General features: G+C 38.2%; 2 protein-coding genes across 4 annotated transcripts in view; one reads left to right on the forward strand and one right to left on the reverse strand.

Moving 5' to 3' along the window:
- On the reverse strand, window positions 1–15,494 carry ptcd3 (pentatricopeptide repeat domain 3). 2 transcript variants are annotated; one of them, XM_057849909.1, is made up of 24 exons: window positions 15,454–15,494; window positions 15,144–15,263; window positions 14,754–14,806; window positions 14,469–14,508; window positions 14,249–14,294; window positions 13,883–13,951; window positions 13,641–13,745; window positions 13,415–13,538; window positions 13,243–13,346; window positions 12,894–13,058; window positions 9,840–9,900; window positions 9,016–9,098; window positions 8,672–8,816; window positions 8,527–8,577; window positions 8,337–8,426; window positions 8,211–8,239; window positions 8,007–8,113; window positions 7,264–7,342; window positions 6,330–6,420; window positions 6,126–6,211; window positions 5,888–6,033; window positions 5,490–5,531; window positions 5,201–5,359; window positions 1–3,998 (listed from the first exon to the last, which is right to left on the reverse strand). In XM_057849909.1, exons 1-24 carry the CDS (start codon window positions 15,477–15,479, stop codon window positions 3,953–3,955), a joined length of 2,067 nt encoding a protein of 688 aa, XP_057705892.1. In that variant the 5' UTR covers window positions 15,480–15,494; the 3' UTR covers window positions 1–3,952. The 2 variants fall into 2 exon arrangements, with proteins under 2 accessions (XP_057705892.1, XP_057705891.1); XM_057849908.1 differs by having other exon boundaries at window positions 2–3,998; window positions 14,469–14,511.
- polr1a (RNA polymerase I subunit A) overlaps window positions 15,445–15,875 on the forward strand; it is a 21,557-nt gene continuing 21,126 nt past the window's right edge. Inside the window, exon 1 of one of the 2 annotated variants that reach the window (XM_057849907.1) lies at window positions 15,445–15,677. In XM_057849907.1, the coding sequence (XP_057705890.1) occupies window positions 15,601–15,677 (77 nt within the window). In that variant the 5' untranslated portion in view covers window positions 15,445–15,600. The remainder of the gene's footprint in view (window positions 15,678–15,875) is intronic. The other variant, XM_057849906.1, reaches the window with a different exon arrangement.

Below are 15,875 nucleotides of genomic sequence, written 5' to 3' on the forward strand. Positions count from 1 at the left end.
TAAGATGGTAAATGTTCTTTTATTTCTTATTTAGGAATTTAATAAAAAAAAAAAAAAAAAACAATGTCTGGACTTTGATCTTTCATCAAAGACTACAGAAAATGCATATAAAATTGATTTTAGCGAAAACCAGGAAGTCATGACATTACAGGATTTACATTCGTGGGCCACACACAATAATGAGGTAAGCCAGATCTGGCGCTTAAGCCGCCAGTTTGACACCTTTGCTCTATATGATCAGCATTTCACTGTATTCTTGCATCATAATGACTTTTGAACATTTTTATTTCCACCTCTTAACCAGGCCTTTTTCTTGTGCTGAATACTGAGTGTATCACAGTTTAAGCAAGTTCCAAATGACAGATTTTCCAGAATGGCTATTATAGTAAACTGTCTATGACCATAATGTGGTCTTGCAAGGTTTCCTGCTGTTTCTACCAGTCTCTACATGTAAGAATTCCACATCTCTACTCTCCTCATACCTCTCCTAGCAGCTCCTCCCCTTACTGTTTTTTTTTTTTTTTTACTCCCCTCACACCCAACATCTCACCCTACAGTGATGTGCTGAATCTTGTCAGAGTAAATTCCTCATTTGTGGCAAATCACCACTAAAAGTTTTTTAAAAGGACTTGGTTTTTGCTGCTCAGAGATCGCACTATAAAAGCTGCGGAAATGATTTTCCCACAAATAGGTAGACGTTTGTCCATATTTGTTAATTTGAATGGTTGTCTTCCTGTGTGCATTTCAATTGACCGGCGACCAATCCATGTGGCTCCACCTCACCACGTCCCAACGAGGATAAGTCCTATGATAAAATGGATGACATTCAAGCACAAGGGCTTTTTCGCTTCATCTGTCTGTCTTCTTACAAAATGTATCCATAAATCTGGCATCACATGACCTTTTCCATTGCTCGGGACATTACGCTCCAAGAGCAGCGCTTGTTCCCATTAATTCTACTGAGATTATTTTCTTAAGGCTACACAAGTGTTTGGTCGCAGTGGTTTGATTTCTCTTTGCAATGTGTAAACTTCTCTTACAGTTCGACAGTGAGTTCTGTGGCTTTCGACTGGAATTCAGTGAATCGGTATTATTTCACATCCGACATGCTAATGTGATACTTATCTGCTTTGTATGAAGTTAAACATGTAGTTACATAGGTTCAGTTGAATGAAAAATAGAACCCACGTTCAGATAATTTCCATAATGGTTGTGGACTGCACCTTGAGCATTTACTGAGACTCATGGTCAAGCCATTGCTCTATTGACTTGTTCTCTCAAAGGTTTGTCTAACAAACAAGAATACATTGACTGGAAGAGGCGCAAACAGAATAAAAGACATGAGGAATGGAGGACTGACTATATTGGGCATGAGAACGTATTCAAGCCTATGTGATTAAATAATCAAACACCGAAGTCAGAAGCTGTCATTTATGTTAAATGAAGTGGGTGTTCAATGTGATGACGAGCAAGCCTTCAGAAGTTCCTCAATCCTTTGTGGCATAGCTTCAACAAGGTACTGGAAACATTCCTGAGAGACTTTGGTCCATCACGTAATTGCTGCTGATTTGTCGCTGGATATCCATGATGTGACTAGCCCGTTCCACTACATCCCAAAGGTGTTCTATTAGACTGAGATCCGGTGACTGTGAAGGCCATTTGACTACAGTGAACTCATTGTAATGTTCACGAAACCAGTCTGAGATGATTCAAGCTTTATGACACGGCTTGTTTTTCCTATTGGTAGGAGCCAACAGAAAATGGGTACACCGTGGTCATAAAGGAATGGACAAGTTGAGCAACAAGAAAATATCCCCCACATCATCATCAAGAACATCCTGAACCGTTGATACATAGCAGGATGGATCCACGTGTTCATGTTGTTGACGACAAATTCTGACACTACACATATCTGCATGTCGCAGCAGAAAGAGTCTCATCAGACCAGGAAACATTTTTCCAAACTTATATTGTCCAATTTTGGTAATCCTGTGTGAATTTTAGCCTCAGTTTTTTGTTCTTATCTGAAACGTGATGTGGTCTTCTGCCGCTATAGCCCATCTGCCTCATGGCTTGACATGTTATGCGTTCAGATTGTTTTGCATACACCGTTTGCAACAAGAGGTTACTTGAGTTACTGTTGCCTTTCGATCAGCTCCAAACAGTCTGGCTATTCTCGTCTGATATAAAGAAGGCATTTTTGCCCACAGAACTACCACTCACTGGAAGGTTTCTCTTTTTGGACCATTGTCTGTAAACACCTAGAGATAGTGAGACTCCCAGTAGATCAACAGTTTCTAAAATAATCAGACCAGCCAATCTGGCACCAACAACAATACCAAGTTCAGAGTCACCATTCTGATGCTTGGTTTGAAAAGCAGCAAATCGTCTTGACCATGTCTACATTCTTAAATGCATTGAGTTGCTACCATCCGATTGGCTGATTAGACATTTGCATTGGCAAGCAGTTGGACTAGACCATAGACTGGACATATGACTGGATCTAATAAAGTTGCCTGTGAGTGTATGTCAAATAAATTGGGCCACAACTTTTGCATTGTATGCAATGTGTTGCCTTGTTCTTAGTCCCCTCCTTTTGTGTTTCCCAGTCTTCCCAATCCCTTCTTCAATTTCAGGATTTCACTTTTAATAGCACACCTCATTCCCTTTTCTTTGCTCTTAAATCCCGCCAAGCGTAGCGAGAATATTTGAACTTGATGTCAACATGTGGGAGAAATATCAAAAGCGCAGGAGGATGTGCCATCACATCCTGTGTTGGTGTGTGCCTCAAAGTGCAATTGCATTAAACTAATGAGTACAGAAGAAAGGAATGTACATGAAAAGTTACTTTTGCAAGCTTGTTAGAACCTTTCCATCAGGCCAATTATATCTTTGTGGTTGGAAATTCATCTCTGTAATCTTGAATAAGCAACTTTGTATTTGTTCTCAAAGCATATTTGAGATATAGTTGAACAGACATTCCATCGCAAAGCAGTTACAAGAGTTTTGATGTACTGGAGTTAACAAGTGAACAATGAGCAGTGCTGCGATGATTGATCTGTTTCGGTAGTGTTTGTGCAAAAATGTGCAGTTTGACACACTATGGAGTGCAATACCACACCCATGAAAAAAGCGCCATACTGCCAACCCCCCTGACAGTAGAACACATGCCCTTATTTGGATGTGCTCTCAGATCAGCTTGTGATTGGTGGAGTAAATCGAGCAATTTGACTCACACCTGTGTGTTGATGTGCACACACCTTCCAGAGCTTCTGGCAATTTTTGTGATGTGCAATCAGGCAGTCTAGTAAAACATAACTTTAAAAAAAAAAATTAAATACATTAGAAATATACATATATAATTTAAGAACTGCTTTTAAAAGTAATAGGGTTGTGAATCAATGCTGTGAGTTCATGCTTGAACGATGCTGGCTGATCAAATTCTGGAATGATCCAGTGTTTGACACATCACTCTGCTTCAACTTATACACAAAATGTATTCCACATTCTGCAGGAAATAACTACCGGTACTCACTATTTTAAGGAAGTCTGTTTGTTATCACCAAGTGAAAAATTTGCCTGTATATATTATTTCTCTTGTGGAGCATCATTATTCATCAGCATCATATCACTGTGCACTGTCACGCAGTAAAACAAAAACATGTTCATTTATAGAAAACACTGTATTTGTGATAATGAATTATTGTTACAATACAACTTTCATGAGGTCATTTGCAAGAAATGATGACATCTAGCGGACATGAACAACAACAACACAGCTTTAGCGCATTTTTGTAAATTTGTAGTACTGTACATACCAGTACATCGTCTTTACCCCAACAAGTCAATCTGCACCATGAGACAAAGATATGCAGCGGACAGACTTAGGATGTTACCACATTTTCAACAGTTGCTTGTGATAGTTTTTCATTATGAAAGCTGACCCATCTCTTCAATCTTCAGGCTCTGGAACAGTCTCCAGTTCAGACAAAATGGTTCTGGATACAAGACAAACAACTTATTAATTTGATAAGATTTGAATGAAAATAAAAAAAAATGTTAAAATTTCGCAGACATAGCGACTACTGCAAATGAGTCACAAACAATATACAAATGAAAATCAGAAATCAATGTCCAAGACCCTACAATGTTCAACCGTTTCATAATAAAAAGGTGTGTGTGTGTGTGTGTGGGGGGGGGGGTCTTTTCTTGCGTAGAGTAAGAAATATATACATATATACAGTAAATAATAATAATTGTCAAGAGTCAAGACAAGGTGATGATGCTGGAACTTTTGTTTGGTGCTGTTTCAGTGAGATTTACAAAGATGACTTCCTTATGAAGACATCCAAATTCCCTCAGTCCTTGATGATATGAGGCTGCATGTCAGGCAAAGGCACTGAGGAGATGGCTATGTTTAGATCTTCAATAAATGCACAAGTTTACATTGAAATTTTAGACGGCTTTCTTATCCCTTTAATTGAAAATATGTTTGTCATTTTCCAACATGACAATGCATCATGCCACAGAGCGAAATCTGTTAAAGCCTTCCTTGGAGAAAGGCTCATCCAGTCAATGTCATGGTCTGCAAATAGCCCAGATCTCAACCCTATTGAAAACCTGTGGAGAAAATTGAAAAAAAAAAAGAAAAAAAAAAAAGATCCACAGCAAGGCTCTGACCTGCAAGGATGATCTGGCAACTGCAATCAAAGAGAGTTGGCACCAAATCGATGAAGAATACTCATCAAACCCATGCCTCAGACTGCAAGCTGTCATAAAAGCTAGAGGTGGTGCTACTAAACACTAGAGTGTGTGTGTGTTTTGATTGTTATTTCTTTGTTCGTTCCTCATGATTCCATATTTTTTCCTCAGAATGGAGTGATTCCATATATAGTTCCCTGCACTTACTCTATAAAATTAACATTTACTGACCACCACAATGTTTTTTATTCATTTCTTTTAGTGTTTCTGAATGCTAAAGAGTTGCACTTTTGAACGAATTCATTATTTTTTTCAAGCTTTTTATTTGAGTTTGTTGTACATGATAAAATGTCTGAGTGAGTGCTCGTCCGAGACTGGTGATTTATAGTTTTTGCTAGGGGTTGTATAATGCTGTTGAATTTTTATTTTTTTTTTTTAAATAAGCGTGTTTTGAACAAACCTAGGGAGCTAGCCAGAAACATTTAACAATCTTCCTCACCTTTGCTCCTCGCTTAACTGAAATTCAGCAAGTGTCAGTTTAGCCAGCCTCGGTGTTGCCTGAAGACAGAAAGCTGCCGACAGCTGAACAAGGTCCACCGCTTTTTGAGCAGAGCCCTCGCTTCGGCACAAGGACAGGAAGTCTTCCAACAGGTCACCACTAGCAAATTGCATTGCACAAACAAAAAATGATCTTGTGACCAATAGTATTACCGTATACAGCAACAAGGAAAACGAGATAGCTAAATCTAGTGAGATTCATTGCTTTTATTTGCCAAAATATAACTTACGAAGGAACTCTGTTTTTTTCTTTGAAAAGCTGCAACATTTTCCTGCAGAGAAAAGAGAAGTATATGGGCAATTAAGTTTTTTAATTTTCTCCATGAAAGGAGGACTGGCAGTGAATAATTCTGATTAATTGCCATTGACAGCGATAGATGTTCAATCCATTTTGACTGGGAGGGGCTTGCAGTGATCATTCGCTATCAATAGCTATAGCGATCCTTCTATCACCAACAATGGCAGCCAGTGAGTTACTGTAAATGGTGATATTATTTACCAAGAAAGAAAATAATAAAAACTATCTGGCCAACTTTTAATACGGTATTTTTTTCCTTGATGGAAAAAAAAGCATAATTTAAGGGTGAAAATATACTTTCATGGCACTCTACTGTACTGTATATCTCACCAAGCCTCTTGGATCTTGTTGGCTCGTAGCAGAAGGGAAGTAACATGCGAGAGCGTGGCAGGGCTCCATTCCAGACTGATGTTACTTCTGTTCTTATCAAATGCACTTTTTATTTCCAAAGCACATGTACCAAAAGACTCTTGGACCTTAAGGTGGAAGCATGATTGAAATATTCAGAATTATTAGTGGACAGGTTAAATTAAGAAAAATGTCCACACTGGATATTGCCTAGACTGACCTCAGGACTGTGTTTCTCTCTGGCCATCAAGGAGAGTAGCTCTTCTATCAGTTCAGTTTTATTATCATGACCCAGAGACTGTATATCTGAGGGAGAGAAAGAGAAGCTCAACCAGGTGCCATCCAGTTTACAAATTTGTTTTTAAGCATAAAACACATTGTTCAGAATCATTGCGCCAGGCCATAATAATCAATTCTCAGGGACCTTTCCATATAGTAGGTAGAATGTCCAAGCGACTGTCTGTGTCCAGAGCCTGCAGGAGATCTCTCAGTCCCTGAGGATTTGGGTAATATAACTACAACGACAAAACAAAAGAAAAAATTGTCAAGATTGGGAAAGGCAGTGACCATTTCTACCCTTTAATTTTATAGGAGGGTTTCCTCCAGAAAACTTGGTTTTAGAGAAGCCCACTTGTAGCCTAATGTGTTTTTTGAAAAATATAATATATCGATTGAAATATAAATTTAAAGTTGACAAGAAGTTTGAAATTACATTGTATCACAAGAGTGAGTACACCCCTCGCATTTCTGCAGATATGTATATCCTTTCATGGGTCAACACCGACAAAACGACACTTTGACACAATGAAAAGTAGTCTGTGTGCAGCTTATATAATAGAGTTAATTTATTTTCCCCTCAAAATAATTCAAATTATAGCCATTGATATATATATAAAACCCTGGCAACAAAAGTGAGTACACCCCTTAGTATATACGTACACCCCGAAATGTCCAAATTGAGTACTCCTTGTCATTTTTCCTCTAAAACAGGGGTCCCCAAACTTTTTCCTGTGAGGGGCACATAACTTTTCCCTTCTCTGATGAGGGGCCGGGGTTAGTTTGTAACAGAAAAAGTGTGACGATATTATAATAAGCCATTAATTAACAATACATAAGTCAATACATAGTCTGACATAAAGGTATAGTCTTGAAAAACAAAACAAAACAAAACAATACAAAACAAAACCAAAACGATGCAATTCAGTGCAAAGGCAGACAATTTCGTCCAAATATAGACAAGAAATTGGTTGGATTTAAACACATTAATTGTAATCTAGTTTACAGTTAGATAATAATGGCATCAGCACCTTAACTCATTTTAACACATTTCAGAAAAATCAAAATAGAGATGCACTCACCGAGGGAATGAGCTCTTTATACCACTTCAGCACCACATCGATGTGCTCCATTTTACATAAAAGGCTGAAAAAGCGACCACTAGAAAGGAAAGAGGGGCAGTCGGTGTAATTATTTAAACTGTGTGAGGATAACAGTTTCTTTGTAGACAAAATATTTATCAGATGAAATTAGAAACTAAATCGATGTGCGCATGCGCGATAGTCCCATCGCAAGGACGTGCGATAGTTTTTTTTTTCCCCCAATCCACAAACCTTTGTTCTCTTTCATTCGCTTGCACAGCCTCTCTCACCCCCTTTCCCAGCTCTCAGTCACTGCGGCACTTGCTTATTAAAGTTAACGATGGCTTTGATCTGGCCAAAGAAGCCGGGCTGCACTGTCAATCATCATTTAACTTGTTAAACAGTTTCTGCAAGGAAGCGCGGGCTTGAATGAACGTGTGTGTCTGTGAAGGGAGAATGTGGAGACGTTCGAAACATATAAAATAAACGGCAGAAGTAATTATGTTCCCTATTAACCGCGAAAAACGATGGAATACTGTACACTGTGGTCATGATGAGTCATCCAAAGTCTTTCCAAACAGCTATTCAAGTCATCTAGTAAAAGTTTCTTTAAAAAATTGCAAACCCCCAAAAAATCGCAGCAATAGTTTTTTCCAGTTTCTTTAAAAAATTGCAAACCCCCCAAAAAATCGCAGCAATAGTTTTTTCCAATATCGTTCAGGCCTAATATAATCCTTACTTACTAGTAAATGCTCATTTGGTAGGAATCACCTAGAAGCCTCCAGTTTTCTCCTATCTCGACAAGACTGTGGACTTTATATCCAAGTTCCAGATCTTTAAATTCCAGACACTACATAGATAAAAATGGGAAAAAATCAGAAAAAAATACAGTAAGTGGTAAAAAATAACTATGTTAAAGAAACATTTAAAAAAATCAAATGACTTACAACTCCCATGGCCCTAGAGAAGAACAGCACTAATAAAAAAAAAGATCGCTTGCTTATTAGATGCATGTAAGACAAAACAGTGTTTTTCAATAATTTGTGGATTACACATGTAAGCGCACTACATACCGTCATCCGGATCCTGGCAGGTGAAGCTTTTCCCTGCCAGCTCTGACATTACTTCCTGTAAAATGTCAGTGTCACCATGGCCATATGATGCTAAATGACAAAACATTGGGAGTATTGTTAAACATTCACTTTTTAACTAAAATTAAACAATCAAAGTAAATGTTTTAGATGTAAAAATTACTGTGCTCACCAGGTTTGTAAAATATACGCAGGATATGGTCAAAGGTAGCCAGACTGGGCGCTAAGCAGACAAATACAAATTACATTTTATGTTCAACAAAGGCTTTGATTATTGAAAGAAAGACAGAGAAAAAAAAGAGTGTCTTAGGAATTACCTATCCTCAAAGCTGTCATCTCACTTAGAGTCTGGAACGCTGACGATCTGGCCAAGGAACTATGTCGTCTGAAGGCTTTAAGAACACTGTTAAAGGTCTGTAGATTGGGCTGGATTTTTTGTTGACTCATCTGGTTTAAAATTTCCTACAAACAACAATGTTACATCTTTACAGTGATCATAAACATACTTCTTCATGATTATTTTGATTGGAACTAATAATACATGTAATATTTCAATACAAAGACGAATGAACATTTATAACACAGATTGCAAATTTAGGAAGAACAGTGACTTTTTTCTGTACTTCGAAGATGACATTTACATTAAAAGGGTTTGCCTTACAGTGATGAGGTCCAATTTCTCAACGTATTTGTCTTTGACTTCTGGAGCAGCTGTGATCAATGCGTTGAAAATGTGGATGTCAGCTGTAAAGAGAGCTTCAGGTTGATGGACGCTTGGAGACAACAAATAGCTTAAGTATGAAAAGTGTTGCTAATGTGAAAAAAAAACTGTTTACCAAAACATTTTCCAACTGATATTCCAGTAGTCTTGCTAATGTTTTGGACGTACTGTACTACCTGCAATTAAGCCCAAATGGGGGGTATTTTATAATAATTGTGCTTTCACGTAACTGTTCTACCTATTACTTTGCGTCTCGAAGAATGTGACAATAACTACCCAAAACAAAACCATTATTATATTATATGCCTTTTAATGAGATACAGTAAGTCATAAATTAGCAGCTATGTTAGATCATTGGTTCCCAAACTATTTTTAATACTTCTTTTTTTAAAGGAGCAGAGCTGCCCCTTACATAAAACTTAATGAGTGCACACGGCACAATATAAACTACAACACTGTGTCTGTCTGTTGTTACAAATTTTTTGTCTGCGATTTTTCATTTATATACAGTGGGGAGAACAAGTATTTGATACACTGCCGATTTTGCTGGTTTTCCCACTTGCAAAGCATGTAGAGGTCTGTAATTTGTATGATAAGTTCTCTTCAACTGTGAGGGACGGAATCTAATACAAAAAACCTGAAAATCAAGTTGTATGATTTATGATACAAATTACAGACCTTTACATGGCTCGCAAGTGGGAAAACCAGCAAAATCGGCAGTGTATCAAATACTTGTTCTCCCAACTGTACTTGTAACAATTTACCTGTCAGTCTGTTGTTAAGCAGGTCTGTGTACACACTGAAGGCCTTGGCATAGGCTCCATGCTGAAGGACATACAGTACACATTTGAGAATCTGACCATAATGCAGCATTAATTGAAATAATAGTAATAATAATAATCATCAAATAAGTACACTACTGGCCTAAAGTATTGGCACCCCTGCAATTCTGTCAGATAATGCTCAATTTCTCCCAGACAATGATTGCAATTACAGATGCTTTGGTACTAATATCTTCATTTATTTTGCTTGCAATAAAAATACACATAAGAGAATGGAAAAAATAAAAACAAATCATTATCATTTTACACAAAACTCCAAAAAGGGGCCGGACAAAAATATTGGCACCCTTTGAAAAATAATGTGATGCTTCTCTAATTTGGGTAATTTACAGCCTGTTACGTACCTGTGGCACATAACAGGTGTGAGGATAAATTGTGAGGAAGAATGGGCAATCTCAAGGCTAAAAATCCACCTGAATGTTCCTGTGTCTACCGTGCGCAGTGTCATCAATAAGTGTAAAGCCCATGGCACTGGGGCTAACCTCCCTAGGTGTGGACGGAAAAGAAAAATTAACGAGAGATTTCAATGAAAGATTGTGCGGATCGTGGATAAAGAACCTCAACTAACATCCAAACAAGTTCAAGCTGTCCTGCAGTCCGAGGGTACAACAGTGTCAACCCGTACTATCCGTCGGCGTCTGAATGAAAAGGGACTCTATGGTAGGATACCCAGGAAAACCACACGTCTGACCTAGAGACATAAAAAAGCCAGGCTGGAGTTTGCCAAAACTTACCTGTGAAAGCCAAAAAAGGTTTTGGAAGAATGTTCTCTAGTAGGGCTTTTTGGGAAAAGCCATCAACATAGAGTTTACAGAAAAGAAAACGAGGCCTTCAAAGAAAAGAACACTGTCCACACAATCAAACTTGGTGGAGGTTTCCTGATATTTTGGGGTTGCTTTGATGCCTCTAGCACTGGACTGCTTGACCGTGTGCATGGCGTTATGAAGTCTGAAGACTACCAACAAATTTTGCAGAATAATGGAGGGCCCAGTGTGAGAAAACTGGGTCTTGACCAAAAACACACTTCAGAAATCACTAGAAAATGGTTTAAGAGAAAGCACTGGAGACTTCTAAAGTGGCCAGTAATGAGTCCAGACCTGAATCCCATAGAACACTTGTGGAGAGATCTGAAAATTGCACCCTTCAAATCTCAGAGACCTGGAAGAGTTGGCCAAAGAAGAATGGTCTAAAATTCCAGCAGAGGATTGTAAGAAACTCATTGATGGAGACCGGAAGCGGTTGTTCGCAGTTATTTTGTCTAAAGCAGGGGTCCCCAACGACCGGGCCGCGGACCGGTATCTGTCTGTGGCGCATTTGGTACCGGGCCGCGCAGAAATAATAAATAATTTATTAACGACTGCATTCTGGCCGACTGACTTTGGCCTGTGTTGCTTAACACACCAATATCCCTGTCTACTCTAGATATACAACTACAGGATAGGAGGTAGTCATAGAAATGCATTGATTGGACTGTTAGCAGTTCATCTTGTTTTGTATATCTAGGTGCGCTTGGCCTCGATAATAACGTATGAGGTAGGTCGGCGCCCATCACATTTGTTCCCGGAAATAATTAGCCCCCACACTAGAATGACTGAAAAACAGACATCTTTGGACAGATTTTTTATGGGAAAAAGGGAACCTGACGAGCCTACAACCTCGAAGAAAACAAAATCTATGCTACTTGCCGATCACTAAAGACCCACGAACTGCGAAGGAGTGGATTCGTGACCTGTATGTGAATAAACCAAGTGATTTCGAGCATGTCTGTGCAACAGGAATATCAGCTTGAAGAGATCGCAAATGACGGCGACCTTAAGCATACATTTGAGACAACAACTCTACTGAGGTTCTGGATTAAAGTCATTTCAGAATATCCTGACATCGCACTGAAAACTGTGCTACAATTTCCAACATCGTATCTTTGTGAAGCGGGCTTCTCTCACTCTCCCATCTCAGGACCATCTCGTTGCAACGAAACAAGCTCAGGCTTCTCTCTGATTCAGCGGATGAGTTGTATTTTCCCTGCACTTAACACGACGGGGCTAAAAACAAATGTTGTTTTATATTTGCTGTATTTTTCTGCCGCACATTGCTTGTGTTCTGACAAATTTGGCATGCGCGTAACGTTATAAATGACTGCGAATGCAGCGATTCCAAAGTACACACTACAAACTTTCTTTAAAGAAAGGAATATTAACTTACGTTTGCCATCTTAGCTGCACACAACAACTGCACCCAGCTCTCTCACTTATCGACTTTGCTGTGTCGTTAAGCATTAAGTTACGCCATTTTCGTGTTGCACATGTATGTTTATGATGTAAAACGTTTTGAGCACTGTTGGATAACAATTAGAGTCCAACTGAATATAAAAGAGGGATTTTTTCACCGCCACAAAAGCTTTGGGAGAAAAATTTTATAAGGGTGCAAAATTTGACAGAACACCGGTCCGTGAAAAAAAGACCCAAATCAAGCCGGTCCGTGGTGCAAAAAAGGTTGGGGACCCGTGGTCTAAAGGTTGTGCTACCAAGTATTAGGCTGAGGGCGACAACACTTTTGTCCAGCCCATTTTTGGAATTTTGTGTAAAATGATATTGATTTTTTCTTTTTTCATTTTCTTTTGTGTTTTTTCATTTCAAGCAAAATAAATGAAGATATTACTACCAAAGCATTTGTAATTGCAATCATTTTCTGAAAGAAATTGAGCATTATCTGACTGAATTACAGGAGTTCCAATACTTTAGGCCAGCAGTGTACATTATGACTATTTGCCAATCATGACATCCGAACCACAGAAAATTATAACATTTCATAAATTTTTAGGGATCGGTGATTGGCCAACTGATTCATTGGTGCACCTTTACTGACTAATACTTCTGAATTTTGACCACCCCAATTTTATATCATGTTACATAGGAGAACTCTTAAGTTGGATAACGCTATATTGTTTAAAAGGTGATAATCTTCTGGTAGGCTTACCTTAACCATGCCTCTTATGAGAGCAGAATAACATTGAGTATCTCTCTCTGGCAGCAGGTTAAATATTCTTTCTGCGTTGTTATTTTCTCTCCAAGTGAGTTTTGGCAAGTCTGAGGTTCGACGAACCTTCCTGTTTCTCTTCCTCACCTCCGCTACTGATTCCTCCTGAAAAAAAAGCAAACAAGAGGTCAAAAAGGTGCATTTTTAAGTCATAAAATTTGGGAAAAAAACAGGTCAGAGATTACATCGTTTACCAAGTTTATTGTTCCCCACAGAATTTCCTTTTAAAGGAAGTTAAGATATTCAGTAAGTGTCTTCCAGATAGAGAACCAGGTTCGCAGTGACTCACCATATCCTCTGTCTGTATCGCATTCTCCTCGATAGGGTCTCGGTCACAATACAAACAGATTAAGTCTAATAGGCCGTGAGTGGTCTCCATAGACACTGATACCCCTGGAAGATCAGAATTGACAGTATAAACATGCACAGGTGTATTCATGGTAAATTTGTAGTGTTCTCACCAGCTTGCAAAAGTTGATCATACATGTCGACAGCAAGTTTGACTTTCCTCAAGCTGATCCTTTCCTTCAGTGCCTCTTCACTCATTTCTTCAAGACGCAGCGAAACTGTATCCGGCATTAGGCACTACACACATATACACAGAAATGCACACAAAAACAATGATGGTAACACTTTTGAGTTTTGCTATTTTTAGTCAAAATATACTATACTGTGCGTGATTCTTACGGGTATATGTGGTTCAGAAAAATCTTTGGTGAAGAACTTTGGATAAGTGTTGACAAAATATTTTGCTGCAGATCTTCCTGACTCTTGAGAGAGGGAGTAAATTTTCTACAAAGAGAAAGAATTATGAGAGATGGAGAATGAGATCGGCAATAATATGCAAATGTTGTACAATTCATTGCATCTCAGAGTATAAATCTTGTATTGTTTATGTTGTTTTATTAAAGTGTGTGAATGATTCTCACAAACTGAGGAGAGGTCCTTGGAGAGAGGTAAGGATCATCTTGGAATTGGTAGGGATATGCTGTAGGATCCTGGTGCAAAAAAAACCCCAAAACAAAACATTTGAACAGTGAAAAATAAAAATAGCAGCATATTTGTTGTATTTTATTTTACACTTTGTACAATTGCAACGATTTGTCCATTGCATTCAAAGCATCACTGTAGTAGAGCGCACAGTGAAGCAGAAGTGAACCTTTTTAGTTTTTACATTGAAAAAAAAAAATAATTTTAGCGTTTCGCCCAAGGAGCACCACAGTGGGAGGGGGATTTTTGATCACAACTGTAAGTGAGTATTGAATAAATAGGGCAAGAACAACTGGTGAACTCACCCGGCGCACAGTTGTAGCCAAGGCCTCCAATACTGACTCCTTGCTCCTTTTCAGTAAAAGATTACATGCAGTGATTATTTCAAATAATGTATGAAAACTTTACTGATATAGTATATACAGTCTGTTTAGGATTTTGGCTTGCGTGACAGAATCCACAAAACCCTAAAATTAATAGCGACCTTGATATACAATCTCTAACAGCAGAAAAGGCCAGACATACCATAGTTTCTTTCTGGGGATGCTTATTGGCTCCGACGACTCTGCTGCACCAAATACAAACATGTGTTCATGTAGACAACTAAAAACTTCAAAACAAAACCCTTCTTGCAATGTAATGGGCTGCCTTTTGGTGATTTGTTTAAAGATTTAAATGACAGAAATACAAAAGCTACACATATTCAATTCCAACAAATACAACATAATAGGATATAAATAGAAGGTGCATTGAAAATCATTATGAAAAGGTTGCAAATTAATTGGAATTAAATTGATCTTTTTAACTCACCTTTGTTGGCTTCTACAGCTTGTTGGCGTAAAGCTGAGACGCCGAAGAAATTCCTTAGAAGAGGAAAAAAAGGCACTCAGCAAATTATTTGAAACTTGAAATTTTAAACAGCTATAACATCAACGAAGACAAAATGTTTCACACTTTAAATTTAAACAGACTAAGTCACCTATCTATTTTTTACAGATAACGTTCTCAAACATTGGCTGGATATGCGGTATACAGTAAATACAGGAATTGATAAATGACTATATCAGGTAGCCTGCATTGAGTTGCAGTGGAGTAGAATGACCTCCTGTCAAAGGATGCCAGCCGTACAAGAAAAAAGAAAAGACAAACGAAAAAAAAAAGATAACTGTTCTGTGGAAATACAGATGGAATTTATCTTACCTTTGAAATGACGCCCATTGCAGGTTAGTATACAAAATTCTGTTGTTTTTATAGATAAATTGCCCTACTTGCCTCCCGGACGCCGCCATATTACCCAAAAGTGCAAAGGAGTCTGGGAGCCTGGAAGAAACCATCCGGATGATAGCGGGGGTGGGGAAGAAACCATACGATTAAAAATAAAATAATATACAGCGCCGCTGTAGAGGATTTCACATAAAATTTAATATTAATTTTATGTTTTAATGTTTAATTTGCATTAATATGGTTTCTATCTCTCAAACCTTAATCACACTTATGCATATTCTCCTACCCCCCGTTGAGAGTCTGCCGACCCATCGCGGCACGTGGGATATCTCAGAACTACAGCATTTCGCATGTGGCCAGAAAACCTCGCTATGATCTTTTTTGTTTATTTTGTAGTTAAATGAACAAACCGAAGTCTGAATAATCATAAACAATGCTATTTAGGAAGGACGTACCATGGCGGCGGTTGGAGGGAATGTCTTTTGGCATGTACTCTACCGAAGAGATAAGGTAAAGTTAGCTTTTGGCTTCGTGCTAAAATTTCACTTATAAAGTTCTTCTTCTTCTTCTTTTTGTTTATTGGCAGTTTACCCCTCGCCTTATAAAGTTGATGTCAAGACAGCTTTTTGAGTGCATTGACACCATGTCACTAATATATATATATATTTTTTTAATGTGATACTACCTCGTCCTTTTTGTAATGCATGG

This window comes from Corythoichthys intestinalis, chromosome 11 (genome assembly GCF_030265065.1).
Source record: "Corythoichthys intestinalis isolate RoL2023-P3 chromosome 11, ASM3026506v1, whole genome shotgun sequence".
In the NCBI taxonomy this organism is placed as follows: domain Eukaryota; kingdom Metazoa; phylum Chordata; class Actinopteri; order Syngnathiformes; family Syngnathidae; genus Corythoichthys; species Corythoichthys intestinalis.